At 45.5% G+C, this 19,634-nt stretch overlaps 1 protein-coding gene across 1 annotated transcript in view; it reads left to right on the top strand.

Moving 5' to 3' along the window:
- LOC121545056 (leukocyte tyrosine kinase receptor-like) overlaps nucleotides 1-18,518 on the top strand; it is a 79,209-nt gene extending 60,691 nt beyond the window's left edge. Inside the window, exons 22-29 of the mRNA XM_041855417.2 lie at nucleotides 10,508-10,572; nucleotides 12,104-12,233; nucleotides 15,343-15,440; nucleotides 15,537-15,629; nucleotides 15,874-15,975; nucleotides 16,125-16,259; nucleotides 16,400-16,490; nucleotides 16,583-18,518. Coding sequence (XP_041711351.1) covers nucleotides 10,508-10,572; nucleotides 12,104-12,233; nucleotides 15,343-15,440; nucleotides 15,537-15,629; nucleotides 15,874-15,975; nucleotides 16,125-16,259; nucleotides 16,400-16,490; nucleotides 16,583-17,653 — 1,785 coding nt within the window. The 3' untranslated portion in view covers nucleotides 17,654-18,518. The remainder of the gene's footprint in view (nucleotides 1-10,507; nucleotides 10,573-12,103; nucleotides 12,234-15,342; nucleotides 15,441-15,536; nucleotides 15,630-15,873; nucleotides 15,976-16,124; nucleotides 16,260-16,399; nucleotides 16,491-16,582) is intronic.
- Nucleotides 18,519-19,634: the final 1,116 nt, after the last annotated feature.

The following is a 19,634-nucleotide window of genomic DNA, read 5'->3' as shown; positions in this document are numbered from 1 at the left end:
TTAGTGCTTTATCCGGGTAGCTGGAGAGTAGAGCATTGCAGTAGTCTAATCTTGAAGTAAAAAAAAGCATGGGTTAGCTTTTTTGCATCATTTTTAGACAAAAGGTGGAAGTGGTTTAGCTTGTTAAAAAGATGGAAAAGATGGAAAAGCTGCTCTTTAAATATTTGTTTAATATGTTCATCGAAAGAGAGATCAGGGTCCAGAAAAACGCAGAGGTCCTTCACAGTTTTATTTGAGATGACTGTACAACCATCAAAATGATCTCTTTGTTTCTTGGGACCTAGAACTAGCATCTCTGTTTTGTCCAAGTTTAAAAGTAAAACATTTGCCACCATCCACTTCCTTATGTCTGAAACATAGGCTTCCAGAGTAGTCCATTTTGGGGCTTCATCATGTTTCATCAAATGTACAGCTGTATGTCCTCTGCATAGCAGTGAAAGTTGACATTGTGTTTCCGAAGGTGAACCTTCGCCCCAGTCTGAGGTCCAGAGCACTCTGGAGCAGGTTTTCATCAAGGATCTTCTGTACTTTGCCCCGCTCATCTTTCCCTCAATCCTGACAAGTCTCCCAGTCATTGCCGCTGAAAAACATCCCCACAGCATGATGCTGCCACCATCATGCTTCACCGTAGGGAGGGTGCCAGGTTTCCTCCAGACGTGATGCTTGGCATTCAGGCCAAAGAGTTCAATCTTGGTTTTATCAGACCAGAGAATATTGTTTCTCATGGTCTGAGAGTCCTTTAGGTGCCTTTTGGCAAACTCCATGCAGGCTGTCATGTGCCTTTTACTGAGGAGTGGCTTCCGTCTGGCCACTCTACCATAAAGGCCTGATTGGTGGAGTGCTGCAGAGATGGTTGTCCTTCTGGAAGGTTCTTCCATCTCCACAGAGGAACTCTGGAGCACTGTCAGAGTGACCATCGGGTTCTTGGTCACCTCCCTGACCAAGGCCCTTCTCCCCCGATTGCTCAGTTTGGCCGGGCGGCCAGCTCTAGGAAGAGTCTTGATGGTTCCAAACTTCTTCCATTTAAGAATGATGGAGACCACTGTGTTCTTGGGGACCTTCAATGCTGCAGACCTTTTTTGGTACCCTTCCCCAGATCTGCGTCTCGACACAATCCTGTCTCGGAGCTCTGCGGACAATTCCTTTGTTTGCTTGTTTTTTGCTCTGACATGCACTGTCAACTGTGGCACCTTATATTGAAAGGTGTGTGCCTTTCCAAATCATGTCCAGTCAATTGAATTTACCAAAGGTGGACTCCAATCAAGTTGTAGAAACATCTCAAGGATGATCAATTGAAACAGGATGCACCTGAGCTCAATTTTGAGTCTCATAGCATTATGGAGTATTGTGTGGATAGAATGGATAGAATGGCGCCGGAGAAGATGGCTGCCGTTTTACAGCCCTCTAACCAATTGTACTATTATGTGTGTTTTTCCGCGTTATTTGTAATTTATTTTGTACATAATGTTTCTGCCATCGTCTCTTATAACCAAAAATAGCTTTTGGATATCAGGACAGCGATTACTCACCTCGTATTGGACAAATCATTTTTCTTCAACGAGGCGGCCGCGAAGGATATCCTACAGACACCCGACAAGGCCCAAATCCCCGTCATTCGCATGAGGAAGAGACGGAGATATCGTGGACGTAGGTCGGGGTGCCTTGTAAGGATCCGACGGCGAGCGAGTAAACTGCCGCTCCCATCAATCCTATTAGCCAATCTTCAATCATTGGAAAATAAATTGGATGACCTAAGATTACGGTTATCCTACCAACAGGACATTAAAAACTGTAATATCTTATGTTTCACCGAGTCGTGGCTGAACGACGACATGGATAACATACAGCTAGCGGGCTATACGCTACATCGGCAGGATAGAACGGCTGACTCCGGTAAGACAAGGGGTGGCGGTCTGTGTATATTTGTAAACAACAGCTGGTGCACAAAATCAAATACTAAGGAAGTCTGGAGGTTTTGCTCGCCTGAGGTAGAGTATCTTATGATAACCTGTAGACCACACTATTTACCAAGAGAGTTTTCATCTATATTTTTCATAGCCGTCTATTTACCACCACAAACCAATGCTGGCATTAAGATTGCACTGAATGAGCTGTATAAGGCCATAAGTCAACAGGAAAACACTCATCCAGAGGCAGCGCTCCTAGTGGCCGGGGACTTTAAATCCGTTCTACCTCATTTCTACCAGTATGTTAAATGTGCAACCAGAGGAAAAAAACTCTAGACCACCTTTACTCCACACACAGAGACGCATACAAAGCTCTCCCTCGCCCTCCATTTGGCAAATCTGACCATAACTCTATCCTCCTGATTCCTGCTTATAAGCAAAAACTAAAGCAGGAAGCACCAGTGACTCGGTTAATAAAAAAGTGGTCAGATGACGCAGATGCTAAGCTACAGGACTGTTTTGCTAGCACAGACTGGAACATGTTCCGGGATTCTTCAGATAGCATTGAGGAGTACACCACATCAGTCACTGGCTTCATCAATAAGTGCATCGATGATGTCGTCCCCACAGTGACCGTAGCGTACATACCCCAACCAGAAGCCATGGATTACAGGAAACATCCGCACTGAGCTAAAGGGTAGAGCTGCCGCTTTCAAGGAGCGGGACTCTAACCCGGACGCTTATAAGAAATCCCGCTTATGCCCTCCGACGAACCATCAAACAGGCAAAGAGTCAATACAGGACTAAGATTGAATCATACTACACCGGCTCTGACGCTCATCGGATGTGGCAGGGCTTGAAAACTATTACAGACTACAAAGGGAAGCACAGCCGCGAGCTTCCCAGTGACACAAGCCTACCAGACGAGCTAAACCACTTCTATGCTCGCTTCGAGGCAAGCAACACTGAAGCATGCATGAGAGCACCAGCTGTTCCGGATGACTATGTGATCACGCTCTCCGTAGCCGATGTGAGTAAGACTTTTAAGCAGGTCAACATTCACAAGGCCGCAGGGCCAGACAGATTACCAGGACGTGTACTCTGAGCATGTGTTGACCAACTGGCAAGTGTCTTCACTGGCATTTTCAACATGTCCCTGACTGAGTCTGTAATACCAACATGTTTCAAGCAGACCACCTTAGTCCCCGTGCCCAAGGACACTAAGATAACCTGCCTAAATGACTACCGACCCGTAGCACTGACGTCTGTAGCCATGAAGTGCTTTGAAAGGCTGGTCATGGCTCACATCAACACCATTATCCCAGAAACCCTAGACCCACTCCAATTTGCATACCGCCCCAACAGATCCACAGATTATGCAATCTCTATTGCACTCCACACTGCCCTTTCCCACCCGGACAAGAGGAACACCTACGTGAGAATGCTATTCATTGACTACAGCTCAGCATTCAACACCATAGTGCCCTCAAAGCTCATCACTAAGCTAAGGATCCTGGGACTAAACACCTCCCTCTGCAACTGGATCCTGGACTTCCTGACGGGCCGCCCCCAGGTGGTAAGGGTAGGTAACAACACATCTGCCACACTGATCCTCAACACGGGGGCCCCTCAGGGGTGCGTGCTCAGTCCCCTCCTGTACTCCCTGTTCACCCATGACTGCATGGCCAGGCACGACTCCAACACCATCATTAAGTTTGCCGACGACACAACAGTGGTAGGCCTGATCACCGACAATGATGAGACAGCCTATAGGGAGGAGGTCAGAGACCTGGCCGTTTGGTGCCAGGATAACAACCTCTCCCTCAACGTGACCAAGACAAAGGAGATGATTGTGGACTACAGGAAAAAAAGAGGACTGAGCACGCCCCCATTCTCATCGACGGGCTGTAGTGGAACAGGTTGAGAGCTTCAAGTTCCTTGGTGTCCACATCACCAACGAACTATCATGGTCCAAACACACCAAGACAGTCGTGAAGAGGGCACGACAAAGCCTATTCCCCTCAGGAGACTGGAAAAGATTCGGCATGGGTCCTCAGATCCTCAAAAAATTATACAGCTGCACTATCGAGAGCATCCTGACTGGTTGCATCACCGCCTGGTATGGCAACTGCTTGGCCTCCGACCGCAAGACACTACAGAGGGTAGTGCGTACGGCCCAGTACATCACTGGGGCCAAGCTTCCTGCCATCCAGGACCTCTATACCAGGCGGTGTCAGAGGAAGGCCCTCAAAATTGTCAAAGACTCCAGCCACCCTAGTCATAGACTGTTCTCTCTGCTACCGCACGGCAAGCGGTATCGGAGTGCCAAGTCTAGGTCCAACAGACTTCTCAACAGCTTCTACCCCCAAGCCATAAGACTCCTGAACAGCTAATCATGGCTACCCGGACTATTTGCACTGCCCCCCCACCCTATCTTTTTACGCTGCTGCTACTCTGTTAATTATTTATGCATAGTCACTTTAACTCTACCCACATGTACATATTACTTCAACTACCTCAACTAGCCGGTGCCCCCCTGTATATATAGCCTCCCTACTGTTATTTTATTTTACTTCTGCTCTTTTTTTTCTCAACACTTTTTTGTTGTTGTTTTATTTTACTTTTTTTATTACAAATAATGCACTGTTGGTTAAGGGCTGTAAGTAAGCATTTCACTGTAATGTCTGCACCTGTTGTATTCGGCGCATGTGGCCAATCAAATTTGATTTGATTTGATTTGTGTAGATTGATGAGGATTTTTATATATTTAACCAATTTTAGAATAAAGTCAAGGGGTCTGAATACATTCCGAATGCACTGTATAGTGAAAACAATCGTGGTCCTAGAACTGAACCTTGAGGACAAGAACCGATGCAGAGCCTTGGTCTGACGCCATTCAAAGGTAATTTACCACCTTCACGAGTGCAATCTCACTATTATGATGGGGTCTAAAACCAGACTGGAGCATTATTTGTCTTCAGGAAGGCAGTGAGTTGCTGAGCACCAGCTTTTTCAAAATAATTTGAGAGGAATGGGAGATTCGATATTGGCCGATATATTTTTTTTTGGGGGGGGTAGATGCTTTATTACTGCCACATTTAGTGAGTTTGGTACACATCCGAAGGATAGGGAGCCATTTATTATGTTCAACATAGGAGGGCTAAGCACAGGAAGTAGCTCTTTCAATAGTTTAGTTGGAATAGGGTCCAGTAGGCAGCTGGAAGGTTTAGAGGCCATGACTATTGTCGTGAATGTGTAGAGGAATACATGATTAAATAACCTGTTTCCATTGATCCGAGGTCCTGGCAGTTCTCTGCAGACAACTGAGTTTTGGAGAAATACGTATATTCAAAGAGGAGTCTGCAATTTGCTTTCTAATGATCATGATATTTTCGTCGAAAAAGAAGTTCATGAATTCCTCACTGCTGAAGTGAAGGCCATCCTCACTTGGGGAATGTTGGTTTTTAGTTAGCTTTGGTCAGAATCCAATTTTTTGGGGGAATTGTTTTTATTTTCTTCAAATCAGGTTTGAAAAGTAGGCTGTTCGAGCAGCAGTGAGGGCTTTTCGATATTGCACTGTACTGTCTTTCCAAGCTAGTAGGAAGACTTCCAATTTGGTGGAGCTCCATTTTCATTCCAATTTTCTGGAAGCTTGTTTCAGGGCTCAGGTATTTTCTGTATACCAGGGAGCTAGTTTCTTGTGACAAATGTTTTTTGTTTTCAGTGGTGCGACTGGATCTAGGATATTACGCAAAGTTAAGTTTAGATCCTAGGTTAGGTGGTTAACTGATTTTTGTACTCCGACGTCCTTGGGTAGGTGGAGGGAGTCTGGAAGGGCACCTAGGAATCTTAGCATTGTCCGAGAATTTATAGTGCAGCTCCTGATAATCCTTGGTTGGGGTCTAAGCGAATAAAATGGTGATCCGATAGTCAAGGATTATGAGGAAAAACATTTAGATCCACAATATCTATTCCACAGGACAAAACTAGATCCAGGGTATGATTGTGGCAATGCGTAGGTCCCGAGACATGTTGGACAAAACCCACTGAGTCGATGATGGCTTCGAAAGCCTTTTGGAGTGGGTCTGTGGACTATTATCTGCCATGACTATGAGGTCCGATAGGAATTCAGGGAACTCAGTGAGGAACACTGTATATGTCACAGGAGGCCTGTAAACAGTAGCTATACAAAGTAATTAAGTAGGCTGCATAGATTTCATGACTAGAACCTCAAAAGACTAAGACGCAGTCATTTTCTTCCGCGTAAATTGACATTTGCTGTCATAAATGTTAACAACACCTCCGCCTTTGCGGGATGCGTAAGGGATATAGTCACTAGGGTAACCAGAAGGAGAGGCCTCATTTAACGCAGTAAATTAATCAGGCTTGAGCCATGTTCAGTCAGGCCAATCACATCATGTTTATGATCAGTGATTAGTTCATTGACTATGACAGCCTTGGAAGTGAGGGATCTAACATTAAGTAGTCCTATTTTGAGATGTGAGGTATTTTCACAATCTCTTTCAATAATGACAGGAATGGAGGAAGTCTTTATTCCAGTGAGATTGCTAAGGCGAACACTGCCACGTTTAGTTTTGCCAGACCTAGATTGAGGCACAGACCCGGTCTCAATGGGGAAAATTGAGCTGACTACACTGACTGTGCTAGGGGGAGACTCCACTAAGATATCTCATTGAGCTAGAGGAGTTAGAGCCATGTCTATGTTGATAGATAAGATGAGAGCACCCCTCCAGCTAGGATTGAATCCGTCACTCCTCAGCAGGCCAGGCTTGGTCCTGTTTGTGGGTGAGTCCCAGAAAGAGGGCCAGCTATCTACAAATTCTATCTTTTGGGAGGGGCAGAAAACAGTTTTCAACCAGTGATTAATTTGTGTGAGTCTGCTGTAGAGCTCATCACTCCCCCTAACTGGGAGGGGGCCAGAGACTATTATTCGATGCCAACACATATTTCTAGCTAAATTACACACTGAAGCTATGTTGCGCTTGGTGACCTCTGACTGTTTCATCCTAACATCATTTGTGCCGACGTGGATAACAATAACCCTATACCATCTACACTCAACAGTTTTGGCCTCAACCAGCACCATCTTCAGATTAGCCTTCATGTCGGTAGCCCTGCCCCCTGGTAAATAATGTACAGTGGGGGAAAAAAGTATTTAGTCAGCCACCAATTGTGCAAGTTCTCCCACTTAAAAAGATGAGAGAGGCCTGTACTTTTCATCATAGGTACACATCAACTATGACAGACAAATTGAGAAAATAAAATCCAGAAAATCACATTGTAGGATTTTTTATGAATTTATTTGCAAATTATGGTGGAAAATAAGTATTTGGTCACCTACAAACAAGCAAGATTTCTGGCTCTCACAGACCTGTAACTTCTTCTTTAAGAGGCTCCTCTGTCCTCCACTCGTTACCTGTATTAATGGCACCTGTTTGAACTTATTATCAGTATAAAAGACACCTGTCCACAACCTCAAACAGTCACACTCCAAACTCCACTATGGCCAAGACCAAAGAGCTGTCAAAGGACACCAGAAACAAAATTGTAGACCTGCACCAGGCTGGAAAGACTGAATCTGCAATAGGTAAGCAGCTTGGTTTGAAGAAATCAACTGTGGGAGCAATTATTAGGAAATGGAAGACATACAAGACCACTGATAATCTCCCTCGATCTGGGGCTCCACGCAAGATCTCACCCCGTGGGTCAAAATGATCACAAAAACGGTGAGCAAAAATCCCAGAACCACACGGGGGGGACCTAGTGAATGACCTGCAGAGAGCTGGGACCAAAGTAACAAAGCCTACCATCAGTAACACACTACGCCGCCAGGGACTCAAATCCTGCAGTAACAGACGTGTCCCCCTGCTTAAGCCAGTACATGTCCAGGCCCATCTGAAGTTTGCTAGAGTGCATTTGGATGATCCAGAAGAGGACTGGGAGAATGTCATATGGTCAGATGAAACCAAAATATAACTTTTTGGTAAAAACTCAACTCGTCATGTTTGGAGGACAAAGAATGCTGAGTTGCATCCAAAGAACACCATACCTACTGTGAAGCATGGGGGGTGGAAACATCATGCTTTGGGGCTGTTTTTTCTGCAAAGGGACCAGGACGACTGATCCGTGTAAAGGAAAGAATGAATGGGGCCATGTATCATGAGATTTTGAGTGAAAACCTCCTTCCATCAGCAAGGGCATTGAAGATGAAACGTGGCTGGGTCTTTCAGCATGACAATGATCCCAAACACACCGCCCGGGCAATGAAGGAGTGGCTTCGTAAGAAGCATTTCAAGGTCCTGGAGTGGCCTAGCCAGTCTCCAGATCTCAACCCCATAGAAAATCTTTGGAGGGAGTTGAAAGTCCGTGTTGCCCAGCGACAGCCCCAAAACATCACTGCTCTAGAGGAGATCTGCATGGAGGAATGGGCCAAAATACCAGCAACAGTGTGTGAAAACCTTGTGAAGACTTACAGAAAACGTTTGACCTGTGTCATTGCCAACAAAGGGTATATAACAAAGTATTGAGAAACTTTTGTTATTGACCAAATACTTATTTTCCACCATAATTTGCAAATAAATTCATAAAAAATCCTACAATGTGATTTTCTGGATTTTTTTTTCTCAATTTGTCTGTCATAGTTGACGTGTACCTCTGATGAAAATTACAGGCCTCTCTCATCTTTTTAAGTGGGAGAACTTGCACAATTGGTGGCTGACTAAATACTTTTTTTCCCCACTGTATACTGAACAAAAATATAAACGCAACATGCAACAATTTCAACGATTTTACTGAGTTACAGTTCATAGAAGGAAATCAGTGAGTGAGTTTAAATACATTCATTAGGCCCTCATCTATGGATTTCACATGACTGAGCAGGGGCGCAACCATGGGTGGGCCTGGGAGGGCATAGGCCCACCCACTTGGGAGACAGGCCCACCCACTGGGGAGCCAGGCCCAGCCAATCAGAATTAGTTTTTCCCCACAAAAGGGCTTTATTACTGACATAAATATTCCTCAGCACTCCCCCTTCTCAGACTGGATGTGAAGGTCCTGGGCTGGTGTGGTTACACGTGGTCTGCAGTTGTGAGGCTGGTTGGATGTACTGCCAAATTCTCTAAAAGGACGTAGAGAAATGAACATTAAATTCTCTGACAACAGCTCTGTTGGACATTCCTGCAGTCAACATGCCAATTGCATGCTCCCTCAAAACTTGAGACATCTGTGGCATTGTGACGTGTGACAAAACTGCACAATACTCCTCAGCACATTTTAGAGTGGCCTTTTATTGTCCCCAGCACAAGGTGCACCTGTGTACGGATCATGCTGTTTAATCAACTTCTTGATATGCCACACCTGTCAGGTGGATTGATTATCTTGGTAAAGGAGAAATACTCACTGTTCAAATCAAATCATATGTTATTGGTCACATACACATGCACTGTTGGAGCTAGAAACACAAGCATTTCGCTACACCCGCATGTGAATGTGACCAATACAATTTTATTTGATTTTAACTGACATAAACAAATTTGTGCACATCATTTGAGAGTAATAAGCTTTTTGTGTGTATGGAACATTTCTGGGATTTTTTATTTCAGCTCATGAAACATGGGACCAAAACTTTACATTTTTGTTCATGATCGCCGGATGATTATTTTTAAGTCTAATATTGTGGTTAATGGAGTCGCCAAAAATCAACTGTAGTTTCCTGAGGTGAATCAGCTGATGAGTGCATGCCATGGGGTCTCTCTCTCTCTCTCTCTCTCTCTCTCTCTCTCTCTCTCTCTCTCTCTCTCTCTCTCTCTCTCTCTCTCTCTCTCTCTCTCTCTCTCTCTCTCTCTCTCTCTCTGTCTCTCTCTCTCTCTCTCTCTGTCTCTCTCTCTCTCTCTCTCTCTCTCTGTCTCTCTCTCTCTCTCTCTGCTCTCTCTCTCTCTCTGTCTCTCTCTCTCTCTGTCTCTCTCTCTCTGTCTCTCTCTCTCTCTCTGTCTCTCTCTCTCTCTCTCTCTCTCTGTTCTCTCTCTCTCTCTCTCTCTCTCTCTCTCTCTGTCTCTCTCTCTGTCTCTCTCTCTCTCTCTCTCTCTCTCTCTCTCTCTCTCTCTCTCTCTCTCTCTCTCTCTCTCTCTCTGTCTCTCTCTCTCTCTCTCTCTCTCTCTCTCTCTCTCTCTCTGTCTCTCTCTCTCTCTCTGTCTCTCTCTCTCTCTCTCTCTCTCTCTCTCTCTCTCTCTCTCTCTCTCTCTCTCTCTCTCTCTCTCTCTCTCTCTCTCTCTCTCTCTCTCTCTCTCTCTCTCTCTCTCTCTCTCTCTCTCTCTCTCTCTCTCTCTCTCTCTCTCTCTCTCTCTCTCTCTCTCTCTCTCTCTCTCTCTCTCTCTCTCTCTCTCTCTCTCTCTGTCTCTCTCTCTGTCTCTCTGTCGCTCTCTCTGTCTCTCTGTCTCTCTGTCTCTCTCTCTCTCTCTCTCTCTCTCTCTCTCTCTGTCTCTGTCTCTGTCTCTGTCTCTGTCTCTGTGTGTGTGCATGTGTTCTGCTCTGAATAGGACCTGATTGGCCTGACTGCCTATTGTTACCTTTCTGCTCCACAGACTCTTCCGGAGATCTGCTCCGAACAGGACGAGATGGATTTCCTGATGGAGGCCCTGATTATGAGGTGCATTGGGCTGGAACACACAGGGCCCCATCCACTTCCTCCTGCACTACACACACACACACACACACACACACACACACACACACACACACACAAAGGATGCATACCATAACATAGCGTAACATGAGGCAGGCAGACGAGACCCAAACACTGTCATTCCATCACATAGCGCTCGGCAGGCTAGTCTGCTGCCATGTTTTGTGTACTCTCCTCATTCGCTGCTTGTTTTGGTAACCAGCTTCCCAGCTGTTGTTTATCATAGTGAGTCAGGTAATTCATCGCTATCGAGGAGACAGCAGCTGCTTGCCAGAAGAACCCCATCTCACCTCCAAATGGAGCTCTGCTGAAAGCATTAGAAAGCATATCTGTCAAGCAGATGCTGTCGGGCTAAAGCAGGCACAACAGAGTACATAATAAGCAGCTTGGGGTAAATTGGGACCCGGAGTGTTTCCTGGCCATGAAATAACCCTAGACATACAGATGTAAACACAGACACATTAATACGTAGATGCCACCACACAACATCACACACAGCTTGTGAAAATCAGTCCTGTACCCTCAGTGCTTAATTTGTAAATCGGGAGGTGCTAGAACAAAAAGTGAGTGCGAGAGGGGGGTGACCTTGGGAGTTCTGAGGTACCAGAAGAGAAAAAAAAACATCACCTTTATAATAAAGCATTGCATGCATATAATTCCATTGCATTTGCGTAGTGGCATAGAGCAGTAGAGTAGAGGCACTTACAGAAGTTGCACATATGGGGAACATTTTTAATAGCCTAGGGTCCGGGGAAAATGTGGCCTTTTAATAAACTAATTTCATGCAATTGACAGATTGCAACTGACAGATTTGCCGCGCATTCCCGACTGTAGGCTATGCCTTGTTATTGGGCTACACACAATCCACAGCTAGGCTTTTTTTAAAGAAGCTATTGATCCTCTGTGGCTAAATTATGGGCCTTCTCGTGGTATAGTAGTCTATTCTGAATTATTTAATTTATTTATGAACAGACAGCAGTAATTCTATAACTTTGTCAAATTTATTTCAATTTATCAGGGATGCTGCAGCTCCTCCAGAACCCTTCGCGCGGCGATGATTATATAAGGACATAAATTAAGTGCAACGCTGGAGAGATGAGAGTTGCAGGCTCATGTCTATCAGAGCAGAGAGAGGGAGAGAGGTCATAGAAAGTGAATCTCATTCTAGTTCTGTGAGCGATACAGGCGCGCTTCTCACACAGCCACGGCCACGTGTTGGTCTCAAACATAATGTTGCGCAAACCATAAACCCGGGCCGGCCCAACCCGAATAAACTTTTAGAATATCAGGTCCGGGCTGAAAATCTACTTTTTCACATTATGTTTTTTTTTGTCAAGAGAGGTACTGGATCCGGCCAAATAGGTTCTGGAACTAAACAGTCCAAAACAGAATGGTGCCGGATCCTGTGTACCCTGAAGCCATTACAGCTGGTGTCTGACCAACTCTCCGAGCCTGAGGTAGTGTATTCACCACCACTGTCCTTGTGTGTCCACAGTAAATTCAGTCACCAGAACATAGTGCGCTGCATTGGGGTGAGTCTGCAGATCCTTCCCCGCTTCATCCTCCTTGAGCTGATGACTGGAGGAGATATGAAGAGCTTCCTGAGACAGAACAGACCCAAAACGGTGAGTAGCTTCCTGAGACAGAACAGACCCAAAACGGTCAGTAGCTTCCTGACACAGAACAGACCCAAAATGGTCAGTAGCTTCCTGAGACAGAACCGACCTAAAACGGTCAGTAGCTTCCTGAGACAGAACAGACCCAAAATGGTCAGTAGCTTCCTGAGACAGAACCGACCTAAAATGGTCAGTAGCTCCCTTAGACAGAACCATCCTAAAACAGTCAGCGGCAGAGTGTCTCTCAACTGCCTCAACTGTTCAACAGCCCTGTAGGTCTGTGTAGGTCAGGGGTGTCAAACTCATTTTAGCTCAGGGGCCACATGGAGGAAAATTTATTCCCAAGTGGGCCGGACCGGAAAAATCATGGTATATATAACTTAAAAACAACAACTTCAGATTGTTTTCTTTGTTTTAATACGATCAACATACAACATAAAGCTGGAGCCTGAGGACAGTGTGTCCAAAATAGTACAAGCACAACATCACTATTAATCATAAAACACGTCAAGTTTATTTGAAAATTATAAAGAAAAAGAACACACAAACACACAATGCCTCAGTGATTAACAGAACTGTTTCACAGATCACAGAACTATATCAGGGTGTCATTTCTCAGGCAGAAATGTAGATAAAAATAATGAAATCCTGTTCCCCAAACAAGTGCAAGAACCACAGAGTCAATAATAGGTTAAATATACAAATAAAATAAAATCAATTAAAAACAATAGCACATCAACATAAAAACATATAAACATAAAGCTGGAGCCTGAGGACAGTGTCCAAAAGCACAACATCACTATTAATCATAAAACACCTCAAGTTATTTGAAAGTTCTGAGGACAAAGAACACAAAAACACACAATGCCTCAGTGATTAACATAACTGTTTCACAGATCACAGAACTATATCAGGGTGTCATTTCTCAGGCAGAAATGTAGATAAAAATAATGAAATCCTGTTCCCCAAACAAGTGCAAGAACCACAGAGTCAAGAATAGGTTAAATATACAAATAAAATAAAATCAATTAAAAACAATAGCACATCAACATAAAAACATATAAACATAAAGCTGGAGCCTGAGGACAGTGTCCAAAAGCACAACATCACTATTAATCATAAAACACCTCAAGTTATTTGAAAGTTCTGAGGACAAAGAACACACAAACACACAATGCCTCAGTGATTCACAGAAGTATATCACAGATCACAGAACTATATCAGGGTGTCATTTCTCAGGCAGAAATGTAGATACAAATAATGAAATCCTGTTCCCCAAACAAGTGCAAGAACCACAGAGTCAAGAATAGGTTAAATATACAAATAAAATCAATTAAAAACAATAGCACATCAACATAAAAACATAAACATAAATCTGAAAGCGTTGCTCAAACTCCCGTAACAGTCCCGTTATTTTATCTTTGAACCGCTTCATGTCTGCCACATGTTGGGTCGCGCACACATTTTTCAGACAGGGGAAGTGAGCTGCATCACCACCGGCAAGTTGCGTCTCCCACAATGACAGCTTCAACTTTAAAGAACGTATGCTGTCATAATACTGCGTGACAACTTTGTTGCACCCTTGCAGCTGTTTGTTCAAGTTATTCAGGTGCTCTGTAACATCCACCATAAATGCAAGGTCCTGCATCCATTCTGCGGAATGAAATTCTAACACTGTTTGCCCTTTTCTTCCATGAACTGTTCAATTTCTTCTCGTAAATCAAAGAAACGCCTCAGCACAGCACCTCGGCTTAACCATCTTACCTCAGTGTGGTATGGCAGGCCATAGATGTGGTCTTTCTCTCTGAGAAGGCTGTCAAACTGACGGTGATTCAGGCTTCTGGATCGGATGAAATTAACAGTTTGGATGACCACCTTCATGACGTTATCCATCTTTAATGACTTGCAACACAAAGCCTCCTGGTGCAAAATACAGTGAAAAGTCCAAAAATCACGTCCTCCATTTGCAGATTGCACTTTCTCTCTGAACTTTGTCACAACGCCTGCTTTTTTCCCGATCATTGAGGGCGCACCATCTGTAGCCAGGCTGACAGCGCGGGACCAGTCCACTCCGACCCTGTCCAGCGCGCCGACGAGTGCGGTAAAAATATCAGCTGCTGTCGTTGTATCTGTCATCGGCACCAACTCCACGAACTCCTCGGTGACGGTCAATGTGTCATCAACGTGCTTTCATCAATTGCAACCGAAAACGCAATAAATGACTTTACTTTTTGCTTCAACTGGCTGTCCAAATCCACTGAAAGATCGGAAATCCTGTCTGCAACTGTGTTTCTTGTCAGGCTGATATTTGCAAAAGCCTGCCGCTTTTCAGGGCACACAATCTCCACTGCCTTCATCATGCATGTTTTTACAAATTCACCCTCACTAAATGGTTTTGAAGCCACTGCGATTTCATTAGCAATGAGGTAGCTAGCTTTCACTGCAGCGTCACTGATGTCTCGGCTGTGAGTAAACACAGACTGCTGTTTCTTCAGACCCGCCAACAGTTCATTCACCTTCTCTCATCTCTGCTGTCCTTGAAAGTTGTCATATTTGTCGGCATGAAGACTCACATAGTGGCGACTGAAGGTTATATTCTTTCAGCACTGCAACATGCTCTGAACACACCAAACATACAGCTTTCCCATTCAATTCCGTGAATAAATAGGATGACCATTTTTCTTGGAACACTCTGCACTCTGCGTCCACTTTTCTCTTTTTTGACAGAGACATATTGGGGCAATGAGGGTGCCAAAGCACATCATGTTAAAAGTAGAAGCCGTAATAAATATCGCGGGCAAAACAAAGTAGCTCATTGGCTGCACGTGCTTGACCTACTTGCTCTGCCCCGGTATAAACAGTTTGCTTGCTTAACACAATTGTTATTGCGCCATCCAGTGGACGCAATTGGAACAGCAGTTTATTTTATTGAAAAATTGCAGCGCATTTTTATACTTTAAAAAAAAAAAAAAAACTTTTTTTTTTTTTCTCAAAATCATCTCGCGGGCCGGATTAAACCCGTTTGCGGGCCTGATCCGGCCCGCGGGCCGTACGTTTGACACCCCTGGTGTAGGTGTATGCCAGTAGTAATGGTTTTGTATGTGTGGTGTTTTTTCAGAGTCAGAGCTCCTCCCTCACCATGCTGGAGCTGCTACACATGGCCAGAGACATCGCCTTCGGCTGCCGCTACCTGGAGGAGAACCACTTCATCCACAGGTTACCATGTCCTACCACAACCAAACCATTACCTTTTTGTATACAGTATTCATATTACATAAAGAGGGATTCAATGTTGTTTGTTGTGTGTTTCAGAGACATAGCTGCTAGGAATTGTTTGCTGACCTGCCCTGGGCCAGACAGAGTGGCTAAGATAGGAGACTTTGGAATGGCGCGTGATATATACAGGTACACTTAAACCACCTGTTCTATCTGTCCCGATACCACGCTCAGCATCTACCAAGCCTCTTGATCTTCATGACATGAACTGTTTATTTTCTCCATTGTGTGTTTTTCCCAGTTTAAATCTCAACATATCTGTAGGATCAGTCTGGTCTCACTCCATGCAGTGATGAAGACTCAAGAGTACTATTCCCATTGAGTTATACACCTAGAGTTTGAGATGATAACCATGACTCATTCTCCTCCATAGGGCCAGCTACTACAGAAAGGGTGGCCGTGCCATGCTGCCCGTCAAGTGGATGCCGCCAGAGGCCTTCATGGAGGGCATCTTCACCTGCAAGACTGACACCTGGTAACCCATTTACTCTTCTACATGATTCATCCAAAGTTGATTTATCCAAAGTTGAATGACTAGTATAAGTACATACAGCCAGTGTAAATGGGACAGCAACTGATTTCTCTTATCAACTTTTTAAACTGAGCTCTGTTCTCCCTCTGCAGGTCGTTTGGAGTACTGCTCTGGGAGATTTTCTCTCTGGGCTACATGCCTTACCCCTGCAAGACCAACCAGGAGGTTCTGGAGTTTGTGACGAGTGGGGGGAGGATGGACCCCCCTAAGAGCTGTCCAGGGCCTGTGTGAGTAGATCAGATTGAGCTGATGGAGAGTTAACTCTTGGCGGGAGTTTATAATGCATTTAGTGTCGTTGCAAGGCCAATATGCAGTTTTAGACTTAACTCCATGATATTGAGTTTTTTTCTCCCTCTCCCTTCTGTAGTTACCGGATCATGACACAGTGCTGGCAGCACTGCCCTGAACACAGACCCAATTTCTCCACCATTCTGGAGAGGATCAACTACTGCACTCAGGTACTGACCCACTGGCAGCCAGGGATGCATTTCCTTTACAACACTCACCATTCATATTTACCATTTATGTTATCTCTCTCTTTTCCACCCAGGACCCTGATGTGATCAACACGCCCCTGCCTGTGGAGTATGGCCCCACAGTGGAGGAGGAGTTGAGCACTGTGATCTGCCCTGACACCTCAAGCAGTCTGACCCCTCTGCTGGTGGCCCACTCTGCCTCCCAGGAGGTCTCTCCCCAGCTCAGCAGCCTGGGTCTGGGTCTGGGCCTGGGTATTGGTCCCACCCCGCTGCCCCAACCCCACAAGCCCTGTCTGCTGCTACATAGGCCCCAGCAGCTGCCTCAGGAGGTGGCCTCATACCGCGAGGCCCTGGAGCCCTGCTGGGCCGAGCCTGTCCCTGCTCCAGGGGCCTGCCCTGGGGCCTGGCTCCAACCCGAGCCCCTCCACCAGCCCTGCTCCAGGAACAGCTCCTTCTCAGGCAGCCAGAGGCTCAAAAACAAGACCAAGAACCTGTGGAACCCAACCTACGGCTCCTGGGTTCTGGAGAGCTTTGGTCGGGGGAAGACAGCACTGTCTCATACCCAGTCCATGCCCCTGTCCAGCAGCTCCTCCGCCCTCCAGGCAGCTACCCCTACCTCCGAGTGCACTGACTCTGGGTGCGATGGCAGCAGCGGCCTCCCTGCCCCCAGCAGCCTGTGCTCCTCATCCCCCCCCTCGTCCTGCCAGACCCTCTCTGCTCCCCAGCCCCAGGGTGCACCCAGCCTCAGCCTGGTGTCCTCCCGGAAGGGCCCAGCAGGAGGAGCCAGCGGGGGCCAGGCCGTGGACCTGGCTAAGCTGCAGAGCTTCCCCTGTGGCAACGTCAACTATGCCTACGACGAGCAGAGCTACGAGGCGGAGAGCCTGTCCCTGGTGGTGCCCAAAGGCCCAGAGCCCTGCCCCAGCACCAGTGCTAGCACCAGTTGTGCCCCCAGAGGCTCTTTTTCCTCCTCCTGCTCAGGGGCAGGCCTGGGCACGGCCTCCTCCTGTATGCCCAAACTGCTACTGAAGCGCCACGCCAGCTACGGACACGAGGATGTGAGGAGGCACACCAAACCTGAGAAACCCACCCGGGACAGAGACTCAGGCTTCTCCCTGTCGGAGGACCTCAGCGTCACCCCTGTCTAACCCTGGCCACTGGGGGAGCGGAGCAGAACATTGGAACAGACCCCACACCTCACTGGCCACGCACAGGAACACACTACTGGAGACGGCAGCCATTTTGACCAAATCATTTTCACTCCCTTTTCATTTGGTTTAATATCGTTTTGGTACTACTGATGATGCGTTCTTGTTAGTATAGGCGGTGAGAGAATTATATGAAAGGCACAGTAGCAAGAAAACACAACAGTTTACAGACAGGAAGAGATGCTACATTGCCAGGAGACAGTTGGCATGTTCTCTTCCTGATGTGGAATATGACACAGCCCAAGAAGGCCGTCACTGGCTCAGAAGCACATCCAAGCCTCAGAGGATTTCTAGGCCCTAGCTGGATTCATCTGCAATGTCTGGCATCCATTCAAATGTGCAGTGTCTCCTCTGCTTCGGGGCTCTTTTGTTAGTCCATTCCTTTCTTCTCTGTTTGTACCATTATCTTTAGCTGCTGGGTTCATATCCCAACAACAATCCCCTACCGTTAGGCCCTTGAGCAAGGCCCATAACTCCACAACATGCTCTCCATCCAGGGGCACTGCACTGCATCTTGACCCTGTGCTCCTCTCAACTGTGTGTCTGTGTGATGTGTGGGGGGTTGAGAAATCAAGAGAGCAGAAAACATTTCCATTCTTCACTCAAACTATGGATAATAAAGTTGTATTGTAGGTTTACACTAGAATGAATGACTGGGATTGAGAATTATAATGACTTGTGCCACCTACCGTTCCCTATAAGGCGCATGAGCAAAATTTCATCTCGTTTAGAATTGTCATAGTTATACATTTACATTTTAGTCATTTAGCAGACGCTCTTATCCAGAACGACTTACAGTTAGTGAATGCATACATGTTTTGTTTTTTTCATACTGGCCCCCCGTGGGAAAGAACCCACATCGCTGCCGGCCAAACCCTCCCCTACCTTGGACGACGCTGGACCAATTGTGCGCCGCCCATGGGTCTCCCGGTCGCGGCCGGCTGCGACAGAGCCTGAACTCGAACCAGGATCTCTAGTGGCACAGCTAGCACTGCGATGCAGTGCCTTAGACCACTTAGATAGCGTTTAAATGCAGTCATTTCCACACTTATTTTCTTAATACTGTAGTCTGTGTTGTATTATATTAATTGTTTACTAATACTTGACCCTCTCTATGTGAATTTAATCTTATGGTGACTATTCTCACTTTTTACTGAAGAGGGTTTTAGAGAAACCTAGAGCAGATAATGTGGTAGGAGATCCTCTGTAATGTGTCCATCTTGTTCCACCACAAAAAATGTTAATACTACTGAATTTCACCTTGGCAACACCAAAAGATTAAATACTATTATTTGACATTAGAATTCCAACTGGAGTAACTTTGTACATTTGTAGCAGTTATACTTCATTTATAAAGTGTATTTATGTTTATTATGTGTTGTTGTTGTTGTAGTTGAACACTGCCATTGGGTCTGCTGGAGCACTACAGGTTTGTAATGTAGTACTCTACTATACCTCCTACACTCAGCAGGGGACAGCATTCTCATATGAAGTACCAAATACATTTAGGTAGAGTTCGTATTTACTTGAGGGCTTGCTTGCCATTAACTTTTTTATTTCTCAGTATTTATGTCACAAGAGAACATTATTATTGTTATGAGCTGTTGTTAAAGCGGTACAGTTGATGATATACGTTAGCTTAATACACTGAAATAAACATTGTTTACTGGATATTTTAGGTTACGATAATGTTCTATGGTTCCATGATGCACTTTGTAGCCACCTCAAAGTCTCACAATATTTCGGATTGTAGCCTACAGGTGGACAAGTCTTGTCATGCTCTTGACATCACTATTAACCATGATTTGTAAACCTGCTGAGACCTTGAGGGATGGTGTTTCCTTTAGAAGCCTATATACAGGACCAGTCAAAAGTTTGGACACACCTACTCATTCCAGGGTTTTTCTTAATTTTTTACATT

The sequence above is a fragment of the Coregonus clupeaformis genome, chromosome 29 (assembly GCF_020615455.1).
Source record: "Coregonus clupeaformis isolate EN_2021a chromosome 29, ASM2061545v1, whole genome shotgun sequence".
Lineage (NCBI taxonomy): Eukaryota > Metazoa > Chordata > Actinopteri > Salmoniformes > Salmonidae > Coregonus > Coregonus clupeaformis.
The sequence above is the reverse complement of the archived record's forward strand: the minus strand, read 5'-3'. Positions and strand labels throughout refer to the sequence as shown.